The sequence below is a fragment of the Aspergillus pseudodeflectus genome (assembly GCF_044049435.1).
Source record: "Aspergillus pseudodeflectus strain CBS 756.74 chromosome Unknown BJX68scaffold_3, whole genome shotgun sequence".
In the NCBI taxonomy this organism is placed as follows: domain Eukaryota; kingdom Fungi; phylum Ascomycota; class Eurotiomycetes; order Eurotiales; family Aspergillaceae; genus Aspergillus; species Aspergillus pseudodeflectus.
The window spans coordinates 994,794-1,017,890 of NW_027263779.1; the positions used below are offsets into that span (position 1 = coordinate 994,794).

Here is a 23,097-nt window from a genome sequence, read left to right on the forward strand (position 1 = left end):
GAAATGAGTGCCAATGTGATTCCAGGCAGGCAGTCGAGCGAGCTATGTTGATTCGTTAGTCAGTTAGGGATGGAGCCCATTGCAGAGGTTGGATAAATGACTATAACGTACCGGACATATTAAGGGCAAAGAAGAAAACATCGAGACTCAAAACCGTTTCCAGATCTATAAAACTTGGTCGCTATTTCGGCGTTCGATCGATGGTAACCAAAGATCACTGATTCAATGACCACATCTAGACCTGCCTCTCGACACCTCCTTCGCTTTCCAGCTCAAGAACACTGAACAGCCCGGAATGGGACATTCAACTTAGTCCCATCGACCCCCAACAAAGTGTCTAGAACCTCCTCGACCACCTCCTCCGAGGACACCCCGGCCGCCTCACCCCGAAACTACGAACCCATCCGGACAACCACAAACGCAACCCTCAGCCGACGCCAGACAAACGCCGAGCTTGCGTGTGTCGAGTCCTTTCGCCCAACACAGCGCTGGACAGTCGGTGGAAAAGCTAGCCCTGCTCCGATGAATGAATAGATACCCTTTGATATAGGAAAAGATTATCAGCCTGCGTTACCGGATCCGGAGAAATATGTTGTTGAGGTTATACGGGTGTTGAGGATCAGTTGCATCCGCATAATTGGCCGAAGGCGAAGAAGTAGGTCCTTCATTACTTCTGAATTCCTTGGTTTGGTTTGTTTTCAATAGAGAATTCGGGATGAGATAAGATGGTGGTCTGAGCGGACATATCGTAAGCATGGGCTGATGATATCGATAGGGTCAGGTTATCTCTTGTCCTTGCGTACGTCACTTTGTCTCATCGTTTGCGAGTGCAATCTCCTCCGCCGCTGTTGGTGCTGTGACTGAGCAGTCCGGTATAAGCAGCGAGATGTCACGCTAGGGTCAACTTGTATGTACTAGGCTGCAGCTGGCCTGGCATTCTGCGCTCCTGCGCCGGAGCTGTCTGGTCGGCGATCGCTCATCACGGCCGGTATTTTCGGATACAGTATCTTCACGATCGCAACAGCACCAGCGAAAGATGTTCAAACAATGATGCTGACTCGCTTTTGCGCTGGCATGTTCGCGGCGTTCGCGGATGTATAAAGTAACCGGCAAGCCGGGGTCGCGGTTGGGTGTCCCGCGATGGCGGTGTTAGTGAGACAATTTGCCTCGCCATTAACAGGACGTTTTATTGTCCTGAGCTGTATAGGATAGCGGTTGATGAAGGAGCAGACTCACTCGTGCTGTTCTTCAGGGAGACACATGCACAAATGATATGGTGGTAATGGCAGCGACGCTGCGCCGGCAGAGAAGGAGCCGAGGCGTGCATGCAAAGCAAGACGAGGTCGTGGTACACTTCAGAGACCCAGTGATGGTGAACTTTAGCTGGCTCTTCCGCATGTTCTTCACAGGCCCATAGTCTTCCTCGTGACAGTGTACATGGCCTTCATCCACGGACTGATGTACGCCGCCGACGGCCTACCCCGTGGTGTTCCAAGGATTCCATGGCATGGACCTTGGCGTCGGGAGCCTACCGTTCATCAGGCTGATCATCGGCGAGCTCCTAGTGGGGATATACACGCTGCTGAGCCAGTTGTCATACACCAAGAAGCTGCTGGCAGCGAATGGGGGCATTCCGGTTCCTGAATGGAGATTGCCGCCGACGATCGTGGGCGGGGTCGTCTTCACAATCGGACTCATCTGGGATCATATCTCTCGATATCATCGCCGATAGCTGATGCTGGTGATAGATCGATCTGTGAGCTAACAAATGCCTCGGGTACGGCTGGACAGGGTTTACAGAGGAGATCCATTGAATGGCCCCCCACTGCGTCTGGGGTACTGGTAGGGTCTGCGACCTCTTCCATCTTCCTGAAACTGTTTCATCTACCTGATTGACTCGTATCTGCAATTGTAAGTTTGAGCTAGCGATGAATCTGGCTTGGCCCGGAGATTATAGCACGAGCTGATAAGCTTGCGAACAATGCGCGTCGGTATTCGCCGTCAACACCATCCTACGGTCAGCGGGGGAGCATGCTTCCCCTCCGTTTGTCAACCTCGGTGTGCAATGGTCGGGCACGTTGCTAGGTTGTCTTTCTGCGATCCTGATTCCGATCCCTTTGGCGTTCATCGCGTGGGGCCCCGCCCTACGCCGGAAGAGCCGGTTCGCGGCGCAGCTGCGTGTATTCGAACAGAAAACGTAGATAGGCACGAAGCTGTTCCTGCTGGTGGCAATTGTTCAGCTCCCAAAGTCCTAGATCGTCGACATGTTGTCAGAATTGAGGAAGATTTTGCCTCCGTAACGCGATTTGTCCACTGATAAGGGGCGGCCAGATACGTTTTCTCGGGGAGATCCGCCAGGAGCGTCGCTCGCGTAAGACGTGCAACCTGACTCGCAGGCGGGCTCCAGCCATCGTGCGGTTCCGTGGTCGCTTCGGCAGCTCCTTCGCTCGTGGCCTATCGCGCCGGTATCCACTGAGGGTCGCAGAGATAACGATTTTGAAGGTTTTTTGCCCCAGTCGCGTCAGAAATAAAATCTCCAACGTGCCGGTCGTGTGAGTCTTCTGGAATGTCGCTTCTCTTCGCCGAAATTCTTGCATAAAACAACTCCCACCAAGTGGTCGTCTTCGATCTTCTTGTTCAGTCTTCGACGCCATGGGCAACTCCGAGTGGATTGGCCGTGTCAACCGCACTGTGGCTCGTAGCCCAGTCGGTCGCTGGTTTCGCCTCGAGGGTTCGAATCACGTACGTTCGAAAACTGTCGCTGTTGCGCACTGAGTGCAGCATTGTCTTTCGGATCAGTTCGAAAGGTTTCTCACTGATTTTGCTATAGCCCAAAGAGCGCAAAGGCTCTTACTTTTTCACCGAGATCCGTGCCGGCCTCGCCACTTTCTTCGCGATGGCCTATATTATCTCCGTGAACGCGAACATCACTAGCGATACTGGAGGAACCTGTGTTTGCCCTCCGGAGGGTGTTTTTGACAACTGCAATACCAACACCGAGTACGCCATTTGCAAGCAAGAAGTCAACCGTGATATCGTGACCGCGACTGCCGCTATCGCCGCTATCGCAACTTTCTTCCTTGGTCTTCTTGCCAACCTGCCTGTCGCCCTTGCGCCTGGAATGGGCCTCAACGCATACTTCGCCTACACTGTGGTTGGTCATAACGGTGGCGGATTGATTCCTTACAGCACCGCGGTAACTGCAGTTTTCGTCGAGGGCTGGATCTTCCTCGGTCTAACCCTCCTCGGTATCCGTCAGTGGCTCGCTCGCGCGATTCCGGCGTCTATCAAGCTTGCTACTGGTGCCGGTATTGGATTGTACTTGACGTTGATCGGTCTCAGCTACAGCGCTGGACTTGGTGTCATTCAGGGCGCACAGGACACCCCCATCCAGCTGGCAGGTTGCATCCAGAGCTTGATCGACGAGGCTGAGGATGGTTTGTGCCCTAGCTATGGCAAGATGCGAAACCCAGCTATGTGGATTGGCATCTTCTGCGGTGGCTTCTTCACCGTGTTCCTTATGTTGTACCGCGTCAAGGGCGCAGTTATTGCCGGTATCCTCCTGGTTTCCATCATCTCTTGGCCGCGCACAACCGCCGTCACCTATTTCCCGCACACTGCGGCTGGTGACGATATGTTCGACTTCTTCAAGAAAGTGGTTACTTTCCATCCGATCAAGCACACCCTTCTGGCTCAGGACTGGAATATTGGGAGCCACGGAGGACAGTTTGGTCTGGCCCTGATCACATTCCTGGTACGTTTTGGCGTCGTCTATCCGCAGATTCGGTCGCTAATTTGAGACATAGTATGTCGATATTCTCGACGCTACAGGTACGCTGTATTCGATGGCCAAGTTCGCTGGTGCGATGGACGAGCGCACTCAGGATTTCGAAGGCAGTGCCATGGCTTATGTAAGTTCAGCCAAGATTATGTGTCCGTACGTTGCTAATGAATGCGCAACAGATGGTCGACGCTATCAGTATCTCGATTGGTTCTCTGTTTGGCTCCCCACCTGTCACGGCATTCGTGGAGAGTGGTGCAGGTATCTCTGAAGGCGGCAAGACTGGATTGACTTCCTGCGTGACCGGCCTTTGCTTCTTCATCGCGGTCTTCTTCGCACCAATTTTCGCCTCGATCCCACCATGGGCGACTGGCAGCACACTTGTCATCGTCGGCTCGATGATGATGAACGCCACCCTCGAGATCAACTGGCGGTATCTCGGCGACGCCATTCCGGCTTTCTTGACCATCGCCATGATGCCATTCACCTACAGTATCGCCGACGGCCTGATTGCCGGTATCCTCAGCTACATCCTCATCAACACTGGAGTGTGGGTGATTGACAAGGCCAGCGGTGGCCGCATCGTTCCTCCGAACCGCGACCAGGATCACGACGCTTGGACCTGGAAGATCCCTGGAGGATTCTTCCCGCCTTGGCTCGTGCGTGTTGCCCACGGCAAGAAGGACTTCTGGCGCCCGGAAGCTGAGCAGGATCTGGACTTTGGAGTGATGCCGCAGGAGTCGATCTCTTCTGAGGACCGCGTTGCGGAGAAACTGCCGACGTCGCAGGAGAAGGTCGCTGAGCAGGATTCGGGTAGACACTAGTTAGAGTAGGGCATTGTATATATTTGCTGAGTGTTATTCGGAGGATTTCATATCGTACCTTATTTGTTAAGCGAGAGCTTGTATTTTTTTTGGTTGGTGCCAATAGCGCCATTGAATTCAATTCTGAAGATTATTTCTGTCGGAGCACGATTCCGCCAATCAACTTGCGCCAAACATTGCTTACCTAAGCGAGGTCAGATAGCAGGGCAGGAAATGGGTTCCGACGCGCGTGGAAGAGTGGCTGAAGCGGAGAGTCGGCATTCGTTGCGAGTCCCTTGTTACCGACGTGCACAGCGAACTTGGATAATAATCCCAAGTAGTCTCAATTTTATCTCGGAGAAAGACGAGTGAAGTACCACTCATCGTGAGGAAGAGTGATCTCGAGGATTTCAAGAGTCAAGGCTTATCTCTGGCTCAGCGTTGTCAGGAACTCGTGCCACTGCAGATTCCGGGTCGCATGGTGTGATTGGCCACACTGCCAGTTCCTCACATCCCTCACCTGGAGGACGATCACTCACTCCTCATTCCTTTCAAAGTTTCCTGACCTCCCAGGTTTCTGGGTCGGTACCGCTCTGCTGGGCGTCGCATAATACTCGACAGCTTCGCCTCTTCGTTGACCTTGTTTCCCTCTCAAGCATGGACACAGCATGATGCCCAACCCGAAATCCCGCCGTATTGCCCCTGTGGCTTCTGACACTGCCGCCAATAATGACTCCCAGAAACGCAGAAAGAACGTCGGCACCGCGTGCTTGGCTTGCAAGACTCGCAAGCTGAAGGTAAGTCACTCTTTGAGACTGCCCAGATATCGCTCTCTCGCTCTGGAATCTCCGCTAACCACACCCCGGTCGCTAGTGTACCGGAGCACCTCCCTGCGCCAACTGCGTCAAGAGCCGTCTCGAATGCAACCTTGATGAATCCGCCGATAAACGTCGCCGCGGTCCGCTGAAGCGCAAGATCGACCATCTGGAAGACAAAGAGGATGTCTTTCTCCGCCTTCTCGAGATCATACGCGACGGCGACAACCGTCGCATCGTACCCCTGTTGAACCTTATCCGAAGCCATGCCTCCTTGTCCGAGATTCGCTTTTATATTGAACACCAGCTGCCACGGTCGGAACTGTCGCAAGCCTCTGATCTTGCTGACCTCTTCCGGGACATCCGACAGTACGATCTGCTCGAACCGAGTCCGAAGCGGCGCATGCTTGGTACCCCACAGCCCGTCGATATCCCTCGTTTCTCCGTTCCTGCGCGACCCTGGACCTCGGTCATTACAGATGACGACCTCGTTTCTCGATTGATAACTCTGTGGTTTACATGGATTCATCCAACTTGCAATTGGATTGACCGGGATTTGTTCATCCGCGATATGAAGTCGGGCTCCCTTTCCGCGCCGTACTGCTCTCCGTTCCTGGTGAATGTCATACTGGCCGATGCATGCGTATGTGATTGCCTATCGTGGTATGTCAACTATGGTCATTAACGGTTGCGTTTAGGCCTATGCCGATTACGCAGCCTACGAACTCCCCGATGAACTGCTGGTCACGCAGCGATCGCTATTGTACGACGAGGCGAAGCGATTACTCCACAAAGAGGAGGGGCGCATTTGTTTACAAACGGTTCAGGGACTGGGAGTCTTGTGGTTGAAGTAAGCCATAACCTGCCCACAGTTGTCATTACAACAGGCTAACCAGTTCAGCGCCTGCGTTACTGGTAAAGACCGACTCGGGTGGATCAGCCGTGGACAGCTTGCCTACTCCCTCCAGGAGCTCTCGCAAACCGCCTCTAATAATACCTCAGACCCAGACTCCACGCGCATGCTGCAGGTAGTCAATCACACGAAATGGGGGTTATTCCATCTTTCCTTGTAAGCCACATCATTGAACAGCGCATGATCGTACAGTCCGTCCTTCTTGTTTATACTGACTACCCATCAGGATCAATGGTCTGTTTCTTAAGAAAGTGCCAATACTCAAGCCACCAATGCAGCACATCCCTCTCCCGGTTGACCATCAAAGCGACCAAGACATATGGTCCTCATACCCGAATCCATCCAAAGGTGTAGCCGGACATACAAATTGTTTATCCAACGCCCTATCGAATCTCAACGGAATAGCATACAGTCTGGTCGCATTCTTGTTCCCGCACAGCGAGTCGTCTGTAGGTCACATCGAACTCGACAACGGGAAGATAGAGGCTTTGCAAGCTCTCAGTGCATGGCCTGGCCGCCTACCCAACTGCTTGATAGAGAGCAAGCGTGATGTTCCCCATGTGCTCTCCCTACAGTAAGTTGTGTCTGGCCTCGAAATGTTTACGAGTCAGTGGCTGATCTTTCTAGTATGCACTATCACAATGTTATGATCGCAATATACGGCTTTCTCAGAACTCGGCCTGCATACGCAAGTACAGGTTCAGCCTGGAGCCCTGAGCCGCGGATCCCGTTTATTACCCCCCAGCAAGCTTGGGAAGCTTGTCTTCTGTCAGCTCGCAAGATTGCTCAATTAGTCGTTGTCCACCGCTCCAGCTGGGGGTTCGATCGCATGCCCGGTGCCAACGCTCCATGTATCATGGGCGCTCTCTTCGTATTGCTAGAAGTTCTGGACGAGCCCGCCAACCGGGACGCCTTCATTTCATTGACAGTGGCCGCCGGGGCGTTTTCGCGGCGATGGGAATGTCCCAGAGCAGTATTCCGCTCTCTTCAGAATACAGCCCGCGAGAGAGGCATAACTCTACCACCAGAGTCGGGTCCCATCTTCATGGATCTCGATCAGCTCTCGGAGAAAAGCACTCCCGTAAAGTCTGAGACCCCCGAGGCGCCCACAATTTGATGATACGCTTGACGATTACACCATTGTTATGATTAAGTCGCATATATCTGGAGTTTTGTGGTTGGTTGTGTTTCCAGGCTCGGTACAAGGGGAAATAGTTATGGATTGTATGTTGTAGTTAGATAGCATAGCCTCATTGTTCGTTTCTCATATCAATCATTTACATTCGTTCAAATCATGTCGTCATATACCAAGAACATCTCGCGACGGTGCTTGCGTTACACCGTCTCCTGCCGCTGTACCGGCCTGAGCCCGAGGGCCGTTGCGACTCTCTGCATACTCAAGAACGACTCCGTTTTCTCCCTGAACTGATTATTCGCACCGTGCGACTCCTTCGCAACATCTTCATCATCCGAAGGTTTCGGCTTGCCATGAATCGCCCTCTTGTACCACCGCGGGTATACCTCCCGCCAGTGCCAAACGGCCCAGACAAGCACCGTGAGCAGCGTCAGTGGTATCGTGACAAGCCAGTAAATCCAGAACTTGTCCGACGTGATCCATGTATTCGGCGGGTCGGCCTGGAAGCTGAAGAAATTTGTGCCGAAGAGGCCCTGCGGGGGGTGGATAGGTCAGTATTGCCGTTTGAGCAGATTTATCTCACACGCGATGATGCTCGAGGGAACACTCAGAGAGAACTTACGGACACAAACGTCCCCGGCAGATAGACCATACTCACCACCGCGACGGTCTTCATCATGTTACTGTCCGTCCGCGCGTCGCGACCGAAGCTTTGCGAGACGAGATTGAATGCCTGCGCGATTATTAGCCCATCGCCTCAATTCATCTTAACTTCCGGCGAGAGACGCACCAAGTTGATCTCGTTCTGGTGCCTATCGTTCAGCGATTTCGACCGCGTCTTCAGCGAGTGCGCTCGCTTCTCCTCTCGCTTTATGTCCTGAAGCGTCTTGATCCAGGTATCGAGATTCAGCTGCACAGACTCGCTGTCTTCCCTCCGCCAGTGCATCTGCTCCTCGGTCAGCGCCCTCAGCGTGTGTTCTGCGACCTCGATCGTCTCGTTGTAATGGAATAGGTGCCGTGCGATGTCGTGGAGGAGCGGGAAGTCCTTTGGTTTGTGCCTCTCGTCGGATCGGGCCTACTCACCGGGCGTAATGTCAGTTCCACGGAAGAGACCAACTATGGCTTAAAGGCGTTGACGTTGCGGGTGTTTACATACCTTCTCATGGCTGCGCACCAGATCCCTCAACATCCAGAACGCCCCGTCGTACAGCTCGAGAACAAGCCTCGCAAAGGCAGCGTGCCAGCAGAACGGATTTCGTTGCCGATCGTCGGGGCTGGGGATCTTCTTGAGGAGGATACGGTACACTGTCGGTGGCAGGCCAAAGACATAAACGACCTGTCGGCCCGTCGCTGGATCCCAGTCAACGTGGACGGTCGGCTGGATCCAGTCGTATTGGTCCGCGGCTTGAACCTGCTTGATCTTGAAGCATGACCACGATACTGACGGTTATGTTAGAGCGAACTGATTACCGCCGCTGGGTGCAAGGCGAGCGCGAACCTTTCGGTGAGACGCGGCCGTCGGTGACCGCATACTCGCAGTGGAAGGACCCGTTGATGTCCCCGTCCATCACCTGCCAGAACTCTTCCTGGAATCGGAACTTGTACCGCTTATAATCGGGCAGCTCATGGAATTGGCCGGTCGCGAGACTGTGAGGATTGCGTTAATTAGAATGTCGCCGAACTAGACGAACTAGAATAGGTCACGGTCGGTGCGTACACGATAATATTGGTGGTCGGCTTGTCCTGCAGTGGAAAGGACCGGACGGTTAACTTCGCGATCGGAACTCCAACTCGGTGTGACCATTCAGCCAACTCACCTCCAGAATATCCAAATCCCATCCGCATTTCTGCCACTGGTTCGGTTCTACCAAAGGTTTCGGTCGTTAGACTCTGCGAAGTGGATTAAGGGTGCTCCCGAACGTACCACTCTCCTCGAAAATCTGGATCACCTCTTGCGGCAGCGCAGGTGGTTTCGGGGCTTTACCCATCGTGGCGGTCGCAATATATATATAAACTCAAATCAAGAGTGTGGAATAGTATATATTTCCCCGGCAAAAGAGAGGTTGATTTTGTGGAGCGAGCGACATGCCACGAGGGCGACGCGGGTATGGTGTGAGTTATATCTTCACCGCAAGACAATGAGGCTGGGCCTCTTCAGCTCTTTATTCTTTTCTTTTTTTGGTCCTCCATTTTCCTGGACGCTGTGGGAGCCGCAAGCTCGGCGCTAACTTGCAGCCTTCAGGGAGACGATTGGCGGAGAGCTGCTCTGGCTGGGCTTGCGATGCACGATGCCGCAAGTGTGTTTCATGGGGTGAGCAAGCATCGATCAGGGGGGAATGGGTGATCTCATGAGAGATGATGTTCATCGGTCGGGCGGCATTTATCGAAGTCGATTGCATCTCAGAGTTCATTCTCTGAGGAACAGCGGCAATGTGCAGGGAGGCCGATCCGACATAGCTGATGTGGTCTCTGGTGTGATTCTGCGAGGAGGCTGCCACTGCGCCTGCACAACTTGCGACCGCTGATCGGTGATGTGTCAAACTCAACACCCGGGCGCGTCGAGAACTTGAGAACTCAGAGCAGGGATTTTAACGCAAACATCTCCTGTCTGACAATGGCTTTGCTGCGGTCACTTGCCTTCGGGATTAATGGGTGAAGCGATTGAGGCTGTGCTGGGCGACATGGGCATTAGGCAGTCATCCAAAGCACGATCCATGACCTCACCATGCTGCGAGATCAGATTCGATTCGAAAGGCAACGAATCTATCATTACTTTACACCAAGTGACGATACTAATGGATGACGCCGAACAGCTTCCTCGTCAGGGTCGCCATCTCGCCCCGTCCCCGAGATCCCCTGATTCGTGAGTGCGGGGTTCGGCAGCGCGTAAGCGTATCTAACCCAGTTGAGAATCAGCGCGGACTACTCTTACTACGGCGTATGCTTGATCCTACACTTGAATGGAGTCGTGACATACTGGCACGCCCATCGCAAGATGATTCAGCAGCCCACAAGCCAAGTTGAGATACGCTTGCGAGAGAAGATCCACCACATGGGTTCCTTCGAAGCAGAGACTCCCCCCTTTTCTACCCCGGCAACCTCGGTAGATCTACACAATCAGATCATGGCGGCCGAACCCCGTGCGGGGAAGGGGCGCATTTCTTTTTGCGGGACGAGCTATGGGGAGCGATAAAAGAAGCAGAAGGGGACTCTCTGCACATGAGCTTACAATAGTCGCTCATAAACGATGTCGCAAAAAGCGCCCAAGTCAATCCCGTCCTACAGCCAGATCGCTTGTGTTGGCGCAGGCATTAGTGCGATCGCTCTAGGAGCTACCCTGAAACGATGGTATAGTCTGGACGACATCCGGTTCTTCGAGCGGCATGATGACTGCGGAGGGACATGGCACATCAACACGTACCCTGGTATGAGGCACTGTTGATTCTTCAGTTGCCCACGCTGACATCTCTAGGCTGCGCATGCGATGTCCCTAGCGCTCTATATAGTTACTCCTTCGCGCAGAACCCGAAATGGACCAAGCTCATGCCGTCACACGATGAGATCAAGGCCTACCAGCGCGAAGTGGCGGATACATATGGGCTGCGTCAGAAGATGACGTTTCGGACAGAGGTGAAGGAGTGCTACTGGCGAGAGGATGCGTCGCGATGGCTCATGGTGCTGCGCAATATTGATACGGATGAGATCTTCTACCACGAGTGTCAGATTCTGTTTGGGGCTACGGGGGTCTTGGTTGAACCTCGGCCGTGCGATATCCCGGGTGCATCAACATTTAACGGCTCGATCTTTCACTCGGCGCGATGGAACCACGATGTCAGTCTAGAGGGGAAGAGGGTCGTGGTTGTTGGGAATGGATGTTTGTCACCCAAATATGATCTTCCCAAGTACAGCACACGAGCGAGCACTAACAACAAGTGACCAGGCACCGCTGCTCAGATTGTACCCGCAATCGTCGACAGCGCCGCCTCAGTAACCCAAATCATTCGCAGCCAGCACTGGGTCGTCCGATCAGCAAACCTCAAGTACACCCCGGGCATGCTACGGGCCTTCCAGAACATCCCGTTCTTGCAGCAGCTGCACCGCTTTGCGATCTATCTAGGAGCCGAGGAGGACTGGCAACTGTTCCCTATGACCAAGAATGCCGCCAAATACCGACAAAAGCGGCGCAAGCAAATCGAAGCCTACATGCGGAAAACAGCCCCGGCCAAGTATCATGACATTTTAATCCCGGACTTTGAAGTCGGCTGCAAGGTGTGAATTCTTTAACACCTACCCATCAATATATGATGGACTAACAGGTCTATCTATAGCGCCGAATCTTCGACTGCGGCTACCTCGCCGCTCTACACGACCCCAAAACCTTCCTCACAGACGCCAAGATCCTCGAAATCGTCCCCGAAGGTGTCAAAACCTCCGATGGCCTCATCCCCGCCGATGTCATCGTCCTCGCAACCGGCTTCGACACGACTCGTTTCTTACCGGGGCTCACGGTCCACGGTCGAAACGACACAACAGTCGAGGAACATTGGAGTCGACAGGATGGTCCGGGGGCATATAACACATCTGCAATGAACCGGTTCCCGAATTTCTTCATGCTGCTCGGTCCGAACACGGTTACTGGACATACGTCGGCTATTATGGCTTCAGAAAAGTATGTCACTACGACTAATTGCGCTTGCAAATGGTTAGTTGCTGATTCCTTTCTATAGCTCCGTAAACTACGCTCTTCGAGTCCTGAAACCGGTGCTCGACGGATCTGCGTCCTCCGTCGAAGTCAAGCTCGAGGCCGAAGACACATACATCCAAAATGTCCAGTCCGCGCTTAAGGATACCGTCTGGCATTCGGGTTGTAACTCGGTAATTCTCCTCTTCCTTCCTCACCTGACTAGTTCAGTTCTAACCACGTCTAGTGGTACGTCAACGGCAAAGAATGGAACGCAATGGCATACCCGTGGGCACAGTCACATTTCTGGTACAGGAGCTTGTTCCCCGTGTGGAAGGATTGGGATATCAAGGTTTGTCTCCTCCTCGATCCCCCTTTGGTTTCACTGACACGATATAATGTCATTGAGGCGCAATGGCTAACGCCCAATCGCAGTGGGTCAAAAAACCAGCAACTCGGAGCTGGAGGAAATTCATCTTGGCTTTGATTCTCTTCGTCGGTGCCGGGTCGGCTTCGCTCAATGCAGCCTGGCTAAGGGGCGTCGCGGTTTTGCTGCGGCGGAGGGTTGGGCTGTGAGTGTGCTGATACGGAGTGTATTTTTGGGGTCTCCTAAGGATTTTGTATTATTTTGCAATCAGTATATAATGTGCTAATGGCTCTAGAGCATAAAACATATAACTTATTCTCAGCTATATATTCTGCGAGTGCGAATCGCAGCATGCAATGGCAGTGGGCTACGGACTGAAACGGGGGGCGTACAACGATATATTTCTGCATTGAACCACCTAAGATCGATCAACCAGCCAGCCAACAGCGGCCTAACTCTGCCAATGCACTTTCTGGTACCACAGTACTCCCAAAACAGTATTTCTTCGAACAAAAACCAATAAGCTCCTACAATTCTGCAGCTAAGGAAGGCCCTTGGCCGGAGTTAAGGACCATCGACCGGGCTGAAGCATCGAGCCATGGGGCTCAGAGCTTCCATAACAAGGACAACCCTTTTGTACCAAAAAAAAAAAAAAAAAAACCTCGGACTCGGAATCTGCCGATCCATCAAGATACTCGGGAACTTGTGCTGAAGTTATGCCCTTAATATCTTATGTACTATTCTGCCTGAGGCATCATACCTCTATCACCGTCGCGCAGCTCAAGCTTCAATGCAAGCAGCCTGTTAGCCCCGAGAAGAGACAATCCAGCTTCACGACTCCGATTTGAAACCCGCCCAGGCGTGTGTTCTGGGATGAACATAGTGGGCGTAACTTTGTTACCCCTCCTCGAGACAATCAAGGGCTATATCAGGACAAGTCCGGCACAGAGTGGTGTTGAACTCATCGCCAAGTATTTTAACCTCTCAATCGCAGCATTTACCCTTACCATGGCAGCACCTACAAGCATCGTCGGCAAAGCCGTTGGCCCTATCGGCTTGGCTTGATGGGTACGTATCCCGGAGCCTTCGGCACGAAGCAAAGGCCACATTCTCAGCCGTCTACAATGCAGGCTTCACCGTCCCTTGCGCCCCAGTTGAGCACTCTGTCGCGGCAAAAAACCATGAAAACCGCGTTCGAACAGGGCGCGATCTTCTGGCATGGCGTATGAACACCCACTCCTCATCGCGCTCGCCATGAATCTCCAACGCATAGCCTAACCAAACCCAGAACCTCCACGACGGCACCCCGACCTCAAACTCCCTGCACCTGCTGAGATAATACTTTGCAACCTACCCCTCTGACGCCGAAAAAGTCATCCTCAGGGTAGACGGAGCCTATGACGCAACGACACATAAATCTGACGGGTGGCCCTCGGCCGTGCGCGCGTGCGTCGAGACCGCCCTCTGCATCCTCAACGGCATGAAAAGGATTGATACCTTTGAGTGCGCGCGCGTCGACCCCAACGGCCCCATCGAGACGACCATCGGAGCCCCCGCGGAGCTCGTAAACGAACGGAAGATAGGTGGCGTGGGACTTAGCGGTCTGCGCCGCTATGATGCGTCGCGCGCATCCGAATCCATCCGATTGTGGGCGTTGAGATTGAAAGTGGTCTGTTTACGCCGGATGCGTTGCGGGGTGTTGTGGATGTTTGTCAGGAGTGTATGCTGGTTTCTTTTCCTTCGCATTTGGCTTTCTATGTCAATCATTCCGGATCATCTGTGCATTCGACGTGTTGAAAGAGATGGGCTGAACGAATCAGCAACAGTAGCCATCCCCATAGTCGTCGCCTACGCGACCGTCGCCCGCTGGCCAACTGTGGAAATTCGAAGATCCGCCCGCGATAGACATGTGAGACCACCTCTCACGCTTCAAGCGCGAGGTTTCGACGAGAACGCGAAGCTTGCTCAGGCCATTGAAGCTGTCGCGAAGCGGAGGGCGTGACTGTCGCGCTGGGCGCGATCCCGATCCCCGGCGCGACGACCGAGGAGAGGGCTCGTGCAAATTGTGAGCGCGTTGAGATGGATGAGGCAGATATGGAGGAGTTAAGGGGTTTACGAGGGGATGCAGGTGAGGGGGAGAGAGAGTATGGGGGTATTTAAGAGAGGCTCTTGAATTTGTGAGTGCTGTGGCATTTTGGAGGGTCCCCGGTCACGGTGGGTGATTTCGAGGTAATTTTTGTAACTCTGTGCCGTAAACTCGTGGAAACCAACGCGTCCCACGTTTCCCAAAAATACAGCCAGTGGATCAGATAAAAAAAGTCCGACTCCGGCCATCTGATTACGATATTGCTGGGCCTCCACTGTCGACTCCGCTCGCCTTCTGCAGTCGCAGCCGATCTTGCCGACCTCAACACCTCATCCCGGAATGCACATACCCCGTCCACGGCCTTCCAGTCTCTTATCAATTCTACGACCTCGAACTCGAATTGTACTGCCTCGAACAGCATACTACCCCTCACCACGACCGCAAGCTCAGACACACACTCACACGCGCACAATCATGACACAAACCGACAAACCCACGGGAATCACCCTCCCAAACTCAGAGCAGCTCTATTTGTCCAACTCGCGCGGAGAAGAGTACCTCATTCAAATATCCTGGCCGCTGCACTTTAACCAACATGACCCGGATACCGACCGAAATAAACTGCCCATTATGTGAGGACACCCCATTTCCCTCTCCTCCCCCCAGCTACCGCAGCGCTACCAACCTACCTACTACTACCCTCAACAATCAAAACGAACTCAACTAACAAAAACAGCTACATCGTCGACGGCAACGCCTTCTTCCTAACAGCAACCGAAGCCGCCTGGCGCCGGTCCGCAGAAGCCCACTACGCCGGCGGCGGGATCGTCGTCGCAATCGGCTACCCTCTCGCAGGCACGGGCAAAGTCTACCATCGCGTGCGGCGAAACCTCGACCTGACGATCCAGAACCCCGATCCCGCCGGGAAGCCCGTGGGCGAAGGGTACGGGGGCGCGGACGCCCTGCTGGATTTCATCGACGAGACCGTGCGCCCCGCTGTCCGGGCGCGGTTCCCGAATCTGACTGTCTCGCGGGAGGCGCTGTATGGGCACTCGTATGGAGGGCTTCTTGCGCTGCATGCGCTATTTACGAGGCCGGGTATGTTCGATGCGTATATTGCGAGTTCGCCGTCGATTTGGTGGGCGGAGAGGTGTATCTTGCATGAGGCCAAGGCGTTTGTTGCTAGGATTAAGGAGATGGAGGCGGAGGGAGAGAAGCTACCGACGCTGATGATGTATCTTGGTGGGTTGGAGCAGGATCCGCCGCAGTGGGGGGATGAGCCTGAGGACAAATGGGAGGCGCGCAAGCGCACGGCGGCGATTTTGAATATGCGAAACAATGTGTTGAGTTTGATGGATGTTATCAGGGGGTGTACGCGGTTGCATGCGGTGTCGTTTAGTGAGTATGGGGGCGAAGATCATGGGACCGTTATGGCTTGCTCGATGAGTCGAGGGCTCACGACGTTTTTCGAGGAGTGGCCTGTTAAGAGGGTTGAGGGGATCGAATAGTGTTAGAACTAGATCGTGATGTTTTTATTCAGGGAGGTTGATATAGGGGCTACAAGACCACATAATAATCCACCCACATCAAATAAGGAACCAGAGATCCAAACTTTCAAGCAGCCATCAAGATCCCCCCTCAACAGCCTCCATAAGCGCCCGAGTCCAAGCATCACAAACCGCCTTCGACATCTGCTCATCACTGATAACCTCAAACCCCTCGTTCACCATGTTCAGCACATCCCTCGGGACATCCGCATCTAGCCAACTAACTTTCGGCCAATACGCCAGCTTATACTCCGGCTTCCTGGAACAAGGAGTATTCGGATTTCCAGTGCGCGCATGGTTCGTAAGATACCGCTGGAACTGTGAGAAGAGCGGGTCCGAGACGGTGCCAGTATAGTTGTCCGGGAGCGGGAGCTCTGAGCTGTACCACGTGGCGGGCATATCGGCAGCGTGCGTTGCGTTTATGTCGCCGTCCATGAAGCTATACTGGAACGCCCAGGCGGGATTTGGGTAGGCTTCCAGGACGGCGCGAATGTTGCAGGTGAAGAAGAGGGTTGTGTAGACGGCAGCAACCTTTTCCTTTTCGGTATAATTTGCGTAGAGGGATTCGAAGAGGGCAATCATGGATGTGGCCTGCGTTGTCGAGTTCGGTGGGAGGCTGCTGGTGATAAAGTGTTGTAGCAGGCCTTCTGGAACGTCGTCGGGGACGGAGAGGGATCCTTCGTCGAGGACGTGGCTGACGAGGACCGAGTCGATGTCTTTCCAGGTGTTGCCTGAAGATTATTTGTAAACTTGGTTCCATCGCAACACCTCGGTTGTTGTGCATCATGGTGAGTGAGTACAAGAGGCAGGTTTACGTACCTTTCGCATATTCAACCAGTGCCGGACTCTGGATATACTTCCCATCTGGCACCGGAAAAGATATACCAATAAATACCTCCTCGTTTGCCTTCCTCAACGCCGTGCTATTAGCCAAGCGCAGGCAGTGGAGGGAATCGACTCCCTTAGTGGGACACCCTACAGCAGCCGCAAAGGTTTCAAACCGCTCGTAACTAACTTGGGTGTTCACACTAGTATCGACAGAAGGACTCTGCATTATCACTCTTCTGAAGAGCGGGTCAAGCTTTCCGCCTTCTGCAATGAGATGATAGATCAGGGACCCGGCGCCAGCCGACTGACCCCACGCAGACACGTTGTCACGATCGCCGCCAAGGAGATGGATATACTTCTGGACCCAGGACATTGCCGCTCGTTGGTCGTGGAGGCCTGCGTTAGAAGGTGCCGTGAGTCTGTAAAGGCTCTCCAGCGAGGAAGCCAAAAGCACCAAGGCGGTAGTTGATGGTTACGACGATTAGGTCGTCATCGGCTCGTTTGATGAGGCTTGTCCCGTTGTAGTATCCTGATTTGACTGCTTGGTCCTTTGAGCCGCTGACGTAACTAGAAAGCACACGAGTGAGCAAGTGCTAAGGGGAGGATAGAGGGTCGAGCCTTACGCTCCTCCGTGTATCCAAACAACCACGGGAACCTTGCTTTTACGCTTCCTTAGAGCTTTTCCGGGTACGTAAATGTCGAGGAAGAGGCAATCTAGAAATTAGAAGCATGAGTTGCATGTTATTTGAGCATGTAGTTGGATGATCATACCCTCATCTGCACTCCCAAAAAGACCTTTTACTCCAGGCATGAAGAAGACATCCGGAATCTCGTCTTGGATGCAGTTGGGACCGTAGGAGCCGTCCTGAATGCCATGAATCGACTTCGGGGGCGCCGGTTTCGACCAGCGCAGGTCACCGACTGGCGGAGCAGCGTAGCGGATGTTGCGAAACGTATAGACCTTTGCTGTTAGTCTGGATGAGGTGATGGGAATAGGTGTAGAGAATTTACATCTTCTTCGCTATTGAATTCGTAAGCTCGCCAGGTTCCGTATGGGAGCTTCAGCAAAGGGAGATCATGGCTCGGTTCGAAGGTAATGCCAATATTTGCGGAGGAAGTGAGCGACGATGCAATAGCTGGAACAAGTAAAGTAAGGAATGCACAGGAGATCAACATCTTTGGAAGAGTTTGATGGGGATGACGGGTTTGCTATGGTAGTGATTTTGGGTGACATCCGGTGAATTTATAGGCCGCGAGTACCGTCTTGCATGAGATCTTTCAGCTGCCTGTTGTTTCCATCGAAGATAGAGATCCGAGAGTATGTCACCATTCACTTCTTCTGTCCGTATTTTTCTACTTCGATGAGTATAGATCGCCCGATCGCCGCTTGTCAGCTTGCCGAAGCTCGCATTTCTTATCGTGCTGATTCGTCGGCTAAACGAGCTTTCGTCAAACGCTCCACCCCATCATGCCAAGTTGCCAACAATTGTCTGCCTGGTCTCAACGCTCTGGCTGGATGGCGTCCATCGTCGCCGTTGTTGGAAAATCTATGGCTGGTATCGTGGCTATGCTCGGATAGTCTCGCACATCTGGCACGAGTGCCGACGTGATTTCAACGCTTTCCCCTTATTTTAGAACGAAATTATGGTGTCATTCAAATCGTATACCTCTAAGACATGACTCGGCACCCGCTTGCGCACCAGAGCGACAAACTCGGAAAGTTCATCATTCCACTCCGGAAACAGTGTCTTGTGACTGGCAAGACTCGGAAGCAGATCCAGAGCTAAATACTGGAACTGGTCATATACCAGCATCTGCAGGGGTCTTGGTAAGTCGTTATAGATAGCTTCCGCCCATCGGTAGATAATGAAATCCCCACCTCTCGACTTGAGTATCTGTGGAGTGCTTAGCTTTGCGTACACTGGCCTCATGAAAGAATCAATCGTAATGTAGTGCATGAACAATGCCCGCGATATATGGTCGTCGGAGGATATAAAGTCGCTAAACTCAGAACTCTCCATGTGAGCCCATAAGACATAGATTGTCGTAAGTTGGATAAAGGCTTGCCGATAGGATCCAAGCAAAGAGAGATAACTCAATCGTAGGACATTGTAGAATTCATAATGCGAAGTTCGTCGCAGAAGAGGCTGCAGCCTATCCAAACCTGCAATACACGCTGCGACTGCACTAGGATCAACCAGGCATTTTGGCTCCCATGGAAGGGCTGTAGTTTGCATAATCCCGTCTTGCGATTTGACCTGATTGAAGATAACGCTCTTGCGGCCGTTTTGAGAATATCTATTCACGATCATGCTGCTACCACGGACCATGACAGCAAAGTCAATGACACCGTCGCTCATGTAGCGCGCTTGGAAAGTCAAGGCCAGGGATGCTGCTAGAGCGCTGTCCATTTCAATAGTAGTACAGTTGTCGCCTTTGCCAAGGATCGCACCAAGGGACCTGAGAGCCTTGCCGCGGTGCGCGATAGCCAGCGGTATATACTTGCGCCCTTGTGTAAGGGAACAGTATGATGCTCCGAGAGAGAGCAACGCATGTAGCAGATGAGGACACTACGTAGAGCATGAAGATCAGTTACACGTATTAGCTGGATGATAGGATTAGTCGCCGCGACATACCTCATGGGCCAGAGCAGGTATTTCGGACGACCAGGTGCCTTCATCTCCGATCGGCAGGCCTGGTTGTGCATTGACAAGGAAATGATGCCAGAACCGCAGGTCGTCTCCAGTGAAAGGGGTAGTAGAGACCCGAGGGGAAATTGAAGGAGACGACGTGTCGGTCTGTCTCTGGTTCTGTCTCTGGTTCGCAGTGACTAGTCTCCATTTGCGATCTCCTTTACTTGGATATACGCAGTCGAGCTCTTTGCGCACACAGTTCTTGCACGCTGGTTTCGTTTCCTGACACTGTTATATAACAGTTAGCTATTATTCGAGGGGTCAATCGTCGGCGCGCGCACCTTGACTCTTCGACTCTTGCAATTGAAGCACCCCTGACGAGATTTCGTATGGGCCCTCTTCACCCGCCGCGGACTGGTCGGGCCCAAACTGGGATCCGAAGAGAGGCTCGGTGTTGCACTGGTAGCCAAAAGGGGCGATACAGGACCCGCTTGCTCGGTTTCCATTCCGGGATGCCCTTCAAGGTGGATTCTGAAAGTTTTCTTGAGAGTTGAGCAACGGATGCTGGTAGGCAACACTTCAAGTTGTAATCGAGGCGATACGAGGCCACGTGATGTCCGGTGGCTTAGCCAGTTCAACCACAGACTGCAACGTGATTTGTACTCGGTTGCCGGTACAGATAAGCTTCAACAGTCAAGACTACTACCGATATTCTGATATTAGCCAATTAAAGAGCAAACTTGATGGCTGGACCCTCGACGATAGACTGTCGGTTCTCGGGTACGTACCTGTCAATCGAGACGGTACTCCTCCGTACCACGGAGACCCCCCAGAACTTGCAGCGAAGCACGACATGAATGGAAGCGTTGTCGAAGCGCCTGAGGCACAGGCTCATTCCCTGTCTCGGCTAGTTCTCAACAATTATTATTCCTCGCCATTGCTACGTGGAAATCATAAGAGCTATGTATTTACAAGTAGTACTTGTGAGACGATATCTTACAGTACGTACAGCTAGTATCGTCATATTGCGAATTATCACGCGATGTGGGGAATGCCTCCCGGATAAAATCCCCAACACTGAACCCCCAACTCCAACTTTCGCCCCTCGGCATTCCAAGTCGAATTCATTCTTCGACTCGAATAGTCTCGCAATAATGCCAGAAGACAATGAGACTACATCGCCGCTCCTTGGTGATCACCAGCCGCCAGAGTATGGAGCGACTGGAGGAGCGCCCGCCCCCGCCAAACCGCGGACGTCCTTCAGGCGCAACCTTGGAACAGCCGAAGCCTTCAGCATCATAATCAGCATTGTCATTGGGAGCGGTATCTTTACCTCGCCGGGTTCGATCGATACAAATGTCCCGTCGCCCGGGTTCGCTCTAATCGTTTGGCTGGTTGGAGGAATCCTTGCTTGGACGGGAGCGGCGACAATGGCTGAGCTTGGCACTGCAATTCCTGGAGAAGGTATGGGTCTTTCGTTGCCATAGAATGGGTCGAGGCTGACAGTTGTGTAGGGGGCGTACAGCCATATCTTCAGTACATATTTGGCGACATCTTCGGCTTTCTCTCCGCCTGGACCTGGATCGTCGCGGTGATCCCAGCCTCCCTGGCGATCATGAGCATCGTCTTCGTCGAGAGCATTTACTCCGCTGTCGGAGAAAGCAGCCAGGCACAAGGGCTAATACACAAACTTCTATCGATACTCGTCTTGATAATTTTCAGCATGGCCAATGGGATCAGCACGAAAGCGACCACGCGGCTGAACAGTTTCTTCGTCACCTCAAAGTTTACGGCGATTGTGGCAACTGTCATAGCTGGAATTGGTGTCGTCGTGTACTATCTTGCTGCAGGTGGCGCAGACAAGACATCGCAAGATTGGCTCAACAAGTCGTGGTTTGGCTACCGGACGAGCGTCGGTCCTGGCGGGTCGGAGATCGACTGGAGCAAGCTCCACGGTTGGGAGATGCTGGGACATTACTCGGCAGCTCTGTATGGCGCGCTCTGGGCTTACTCAGGGTGGGACAAGGTATGCTCCTGATACGATGCTACCAATTCTTACTAACAAGGTCCAAGGCGATTTACATTACCGCCGAACTCTCGGCGCCGGCCCGCCAACTCCCGCTTGCTATCAACACGGCGATTCCCATCATCATTGCTGGGTTCATTGCGGTGAACACCGCATACTACATCCTGCTCCCTTGGGACGTAGTTTCAACTACGGACAGCGTGGCTGTGGTATGTATCCACAACGATAGAAGGCGAAAGGCTTCGAACGCTAACACATGATAGACCGCTTTTAGCCACTTACTAGGTCCTGGCGTTGGCCTAGCAGCCTCGTTCCTCATCTGCATCGTTGTCGCCGGATCCTTGCTCTCAAGCTCCTTTGTCGGAAGCCGCATGATCGTCGCGGCATCGAACAAGAACTGGCTTCCGAAGTTCCTCGGCGAAGTCGGATACATCGGCGTTCGACGAGGTAACCCTCGACCAAGCACCGAAGCCGAGGATTTATCATCGTCTGAGGACTCTGACGCTCCGCTTAACGCACTCATCTTCTCCACCGCCTGCTCAATGCTCTACATCATCTTCGGTAACTTCCGAGCTCTTATCACGTTCAATGGACTGGGCGAGTACAGCTTCTTCTTCCTCACCATGATAGGAGCTATTGTTCTGCGGTTCCGCGAGCCCAAGCTGCATCGACCTTATAAGCCATTCATCGTGATTCCAGCGATGTTCACTTTTGTCAGTGGATTTGTTGTTGCCAGAGGAGCCGTCTTTGCGCCCTTTCAGGCGGGCGTGCTCATTGCCGTTTGGGCTTTAGGAGTCTTCTTCTACTGGGCGAGGAGATGGTGGTTGCGTAGGGAGGTCTCATGAGCTGTCCTCTCGCGAATGCTGAGATATTCTTGCTGTGGCAAGTTTGACGAGCCTCGACATCTGTCGTTTGCATTTAAGAGTGTTATGGCTAGAAGCCTGGATAGATCACTTTTATATAGCCTGCATGCTCTGCTGGGTCAGAGTGCGATTAGGTATATTCAGCACTTCGTGCTACTTGTTCTATATATTATTCCGGTCTTCTACTAAAAGTCGCCAGACTACCACACTACAAAACATTCGCGTCTTATCGTCGGCCGAACACCTCTTGACGAGCGCAAATGAAGCCTCGTAACTGTGAATACAACATCCTTGCCTAATGCGTGGCCTACTCCGTACAGGCGAATTATCACTGAAGTAAGGGACCCACCGCTGTTGATTTCGTTACGTCACTCGTCCCAGCAATGTGGACTGGGATCGTCGATGAACCATGATCGACTATAGAGATCTACACTTTGAAGATCCAGCTCCCTTGCTCTTTGCAGCAATTATTTCAACGTCATCATGACAGCGAGTAGTGATTTGTACACATTAAATGCCTATTCGGGGTTCAGCATACGAATTTACGAAGCTGCAGCCAACGGTAGCTATACAGCCGTTGCCCCCGGCGCACTACGTCAACTTGTCTCCCATCTGTTGC

The 23,097-nt window shown here is 52.9% G+C and overlaps 11 protein-coding genes across 11 annotated transcripts; 8 read left to right on the forward strand and 3 right to left on the reverse strand.

The window, feature by feature from the left end:
• The first annotated feature begins 1,856 nt into the window (after nt 1–1,856).
• On the forward strand, nt 1,857–2,475 carry BJX68DRAFT_116685 (uncharacterized protein). The gene has a single exon (XM_071036025.1). The coding sequence runs from the start codon at nt 1,982–1,984 to the stop codon at nt 2,315–2,317; it is 336 nt and encodes a 111-aa protein (XP_070904486.1). The 5' UTR covers nt 1,857–1,981; the 3' UTR covers nt 2,318–2,475.
• A 42-nt stretch (nt 2,476–2,517) lies between these two features.
• On the forward strand, nt 2,518–4,802 carry BJX68DRAFT_116759 (NCS2 family permease). Its single transcript, XM_071036026.1, has 4 exons — nt 2,518–2,742; nt 2,831–3,754; nt 3,807–3,911; nt 3,964–4,802. The coding sequence occupies exons 1-4, from the start codon at nt 2,653–2,655 to the stop codon at nt 4,603–4,605; spliced, it is 1,761 nt and encodes a 586-aa protein (XP_070904487.1). The 5' UTR covers nt 2,518–2,652; the 3' UTR covers nt 4,606–4,802.
• Nucleotide 4,803: 1 nt separating this feature from the next.
• Nucleotides 4,804–7,615, forward strand: BJX68DRAFT_116771 (putative C6 transcription factor). The gene is made up of 6 exons (XM_071036027.1): nt 4,804–5,381; nt 5,458–6,042; nt 6,098–6,249; nt 6,301–6,468; nt 6,539–6,886; nt 6,940–7,615. Exons 1-6 carry the CDS (start codon nt 5,253–5,255, stop codon nt 7,427–7,429), a joined length of 1,872 nt encoding a protein of 623 aa, XP_070904488.1. The 5' UTR covers nt 4,804–5,252; the 3' UTR covers nt 7,430–7,615.
• BJX68DRAFT_226448 (uncharacterized protein) lies at nt 7,568–9,394 on the reverse strand. Its single transcript, XM_071038512.1, has 7 exons — nt 9,372–9,394; nt 9,165–9,311; nt 8,946–9,094; nt 8,604–8,887; nt 8,238–8,522; nt 8,070–8,180; nt 7,568–7,980 (listed from the first exon to the last, which is right to left on the reverse strand). Exons 2-7 carry the CDS (start codon nt 9,290–9,292, stop codon nt 7,648–7,650), a joined length of 1,290 nt encoding a protein of 429 aa, XP_070904489.1. The 5' UTR covers nt 9,293–9,311; nt 9,372–9,394; the 3' UTR covers nt 7,568–7,647.
• Nucleotides 9,395–10,583: 1,189 nt separating this feature from the next.
• On the forward strand, nt 10,584–12,814 carry BJX68DRAFT_116847 (flavin-containing monooxygenase). The gene is made up of 7 exons (XM_071036030.1): nt 10,584–10,872; nt 10,920–11,321; nt 11,388–11,716; nt 11,776–12,116; nt 12,175–12,322; nt 12,376–12,480; nt 12,564–12,814. The coding sequence occupies exons 1-7, from the start codon at nt 10,695–10,697 to the stop codon at nt 12,702–12,704; spliced, it is 1,644 nt and encodes a 547-aa protein (XP_070904490.1). The 5' UTR covers nt 10,584–10,694; the 3' UTR covers nt 12,705–12,814.
• A 661-nt stretch (nt 12,815–13,475) lies between these two features.
• BJX68DRAFT_226488 (uncharacterized protein) lies at nt 13,476–13,968 on the forward strand. Its single transcript, XM_071038513.1, has one exon. The coding sequence runs from the start codon at nt 13,560–13,562 to the stop codon at nt 13,722–13,724; it is 165 nt and encodes a 54-aa protein (XP_070904491.1). The 5' UTR covers nt 13,476–13,559; the 3' UTR covers nt 13,725–13,968.
• A 31-nt stretch (nt 13,969–13,999) lies between these two features.
• Nucleotides 14,000–14,527, forward strand: BJX68DRAFT_226489 (uncharacterized protein). Its single transcript, XM_071038514.1, has one exon. The coding sequence runs from the start codon at nt 14,180–14,182 to the stop codon at nt 14,495–14,497; it is 318 nt and encodes a 105-aa protein (XP_070904492.1). The 5' UTR covers nt 14,000–14,179; the 3' UTR covers nt 14,498–14,527.
• Nucleotides 14,528–15,055: 528 nt separating this feature from the next.
• On the forward strand, nt 15,056–16,089 carry BJX68DRAFT_261983 (alpha/beta hydrolase; the record flags this gene model as incomplete). Its single annotated transcript, XM_071044330.1, has 2 exons — nt 15,056–15,213; nt 15,318–16,089. The coding sequence occupies 2 exons, from the start codon at nt 15,056–15,058 to the stop codon at nt 16,087–16,089; spliced, it is 930 nt and encodes a 309-aa protein (XP_070904493.1).
• Nucleotides 16,090–16,206: 117 nt separating this feature from the next.
• BJX68DRAFT_276814 (carboxylesterase family protein) lies at nt 16,207–18,576 on the reverse strand (the record flags this gene model as incomplete). Its single annotated transcript, XM_071048191.1, has 6 exons — nt 17,968–18,576; nt 17,728–17,917; nt 17,580–17,670; nt 17,411–17,523; nt 16,948–17,352; nt 16,207–16,859 (listed from the first exon to the last, which is right to left on the reverse strand). The coding sequence occupies exons 1-6, from the start codon at nt 18,130–18,132 to the stop codon at nt 16,207–16,209; spliced, it is 1,617 nt and encodes a 538-aa protein (XP_070904494.1). The 5' UTR covers nt 18,133–18,576.
• Nucleotides 18,577–20,145, reverse strand: BJX68DRAFT_116876 (Zn(II)2Cys6 transcription factor). The gene is made up of 3 exons (XM_071036031.1): nt 19,931–20,145; nt 19,593–19,877; nt 18,577–19,526 (listed from the first exon to the last, which is right to left on the reverse strand). The coding sequence occupies exons 1-3, from the start codon at nt 20,093–20,095 to the stop codon at nt 18,588–18,590; spliced, it is 1,389 nt and encodes a 462-aa protein (XP_070904495.1). The 5' UTR covers nt 20,096–20,145; the 3' UTR covers nt 18,577–18,587.
• Nucleotides 20,146–20,673: 528 nt separating this feature from the next.
• Nucleotides 20,674–22,953, forward strand: BJX68DRAFT_226497 (amino acid/polyamine transporter I). Its single transcript, XM_071038515.1, has 5 exons — nt 20,674–21,053; nt 21,104–21,615; nt 21,663–21,824; nt 21,879–22,612; nt 22,678–22,953. The coding sequence occupies exons 1-4, from the start codon at nt 20,744–20,746 to the stop codon at nt 22,458–22,460; spliced, it is 1,566 nt and encodes a 521-aa protein (XP_070904496.1). The 5' UTR covers nt 20,674–20,743; the 3' UTR covers nt 22,461–22,612; nt 22,678–22,953.
• The last annotated feature ends 144 nt before the right edge of the window (nt 22,954–23,097 follow it).

Bases quoted from the DNA above. Each gene is read 5' to 3' on its own strand.
- BJX68DRAFT_226488 (XM_071038513.1), top strand. From the start codon at position 13,560: ATGGGTACGTATCCCGGAGCCTTCGGCACGAAGCAAAGGCCACATTCT.
- BJX68DRAFT_226489 (XM_071038514.1), top strand. From the start codon at position 14,180: ATGCGTTGCGGGGTGTTGTGGATGTTTGTCAGGAGTGTATGCTGGTTT.
- BJX68DRAFT_226497 (XM_071038515.1), top strand. From the start codon at position 20,744: ATGCCAGAAGACAATGAGACTACATCGCCGCTCCTTGGTGATCACCAG. The intron at 21,054-21,103 runs GTATGGGTCTTT...ACAGTTGTGTAG, and splicing joins CACTGCAATTCCTGGAGAAG to GGGGCGTACAGCCATATCTT. The intron at 21,825-21,878 runs GTATGTATCCAC...AACACATGATAG, and splicing joins CTACGGACAGCGTGGCTGTG to ACCGCTTTTAGCCACTTACT.
- BJX68DRAFT_226448 (XM_071038512.1), bottom strand. From the start codon at position 9,292: ATGCGGATGGGATTTGGATATTCTGGAGGTGAGTTGGCTGAATGGTCA. The intron at 9,095-9,164 runs GTACGCACCGAC...CAATCCTCACAG, and splicing joins CCGACCACCAATATTATCGT to TCTCGCGACCGGCCAATTCC. The intron at 8,181-8,237 runs GTGCGTCTCTCG...ATAATCGCGCAG, and splicing joins ACCAGAACGAGATCAACTTG to GCATTCAATCTCGTCTCGCA.
- BJX68DRAFT_116876 (XM_071036031.1), bottom strand. From the start codon at position 20,095: ATGGAAACCGAGCAAGCGGGTCCTGTATCGCCCCTTTTGGCTACCAGT. The intron at 19,878-19,930 runs GTGCGCGCGCCG...GTTATATAACAG, and splicing joins GCAAGAGTCGAAGAGTCAAG to TGTCAGGAAACGAAACCAGC. The intron at 19,527-19,592 runs GTATGTCGCGGC...TGCTCTACGTAG, and splicing joins TACCTGCTCTGGCCCATGAG to TGTCCTCATCTGCTACATGC.
- BJX68DRAFT_116771 (XM_071036027.1), top strand. From the start codon at position 5,253: ATGATGCCCAACCCGAAATCCCGCCGTATTGCCCCTGTGGCTTCTGAC. The intron at 6,043-6,097 runs GTATGTGATTGC...GGTTGCGTTTAG, and splicing joins TCATACTGGCCGATGCATGC to GCCTATGCCGATTACGCAGC. The intron at 6,469-6,538 runs GTAAGCCACATC...ACTACCCATCAG, and splicing joins GGGTTATTCCATCTTTCCTT to GATCAATGGTCTGTTTCTTA.
- BJX68DRAFT_116759 (XM_071036026.1), top strand. From the start codon at position 2,653: ATGGGCAACTCCGAGTGGATTGGCCGTGTCAACCGCACTGTGGCTCGT. The intron at 2,743-2,830 runs GTACGTTCGAAA...ATTTTGCTATAG, and splicing joins GCCTCGAGGGTTCGAATCAC to CCCAAAGAGCGCAAAGGCTC. The intron at 3,755-3,806 runs GTACGTTTTGGC...TTTGAGACATAG, and splicing joins TGGCCCTGATCACATTCCTG to TATGTCGATATTCTCGACGC.
- BJX68DRAFT_116847 (XM_071036030.1), top strand. From the start codon at position 10,695: ATGTCGCAAAAAGCGCCCAAGTCAATCCCGTCCTACAGCCAGATCGCT. The intron at 11,717-11,775 runs GTGTGAATTCTT...GTCTATCTATAG, and splicing joins ACTTTGAAGTCGGCTGCAAG to CGCCGAATCTTCGACTGCGG. The intron at 12,481-12,563 runs GTTTGTCTCCTC...GCCCAATCGCAG, and splicing joins GGAAGGATTGGGATATCAAG to TGGGTCAAAAAACCAGCAAC.
- BJX68DRAFT_116685 (XM_071036025.1), top strand. From the start codon at position 1,982: ATGCGCGTCGGTATTCGCCGTCAACACCATCCTACGGTCAGCGGGGGA.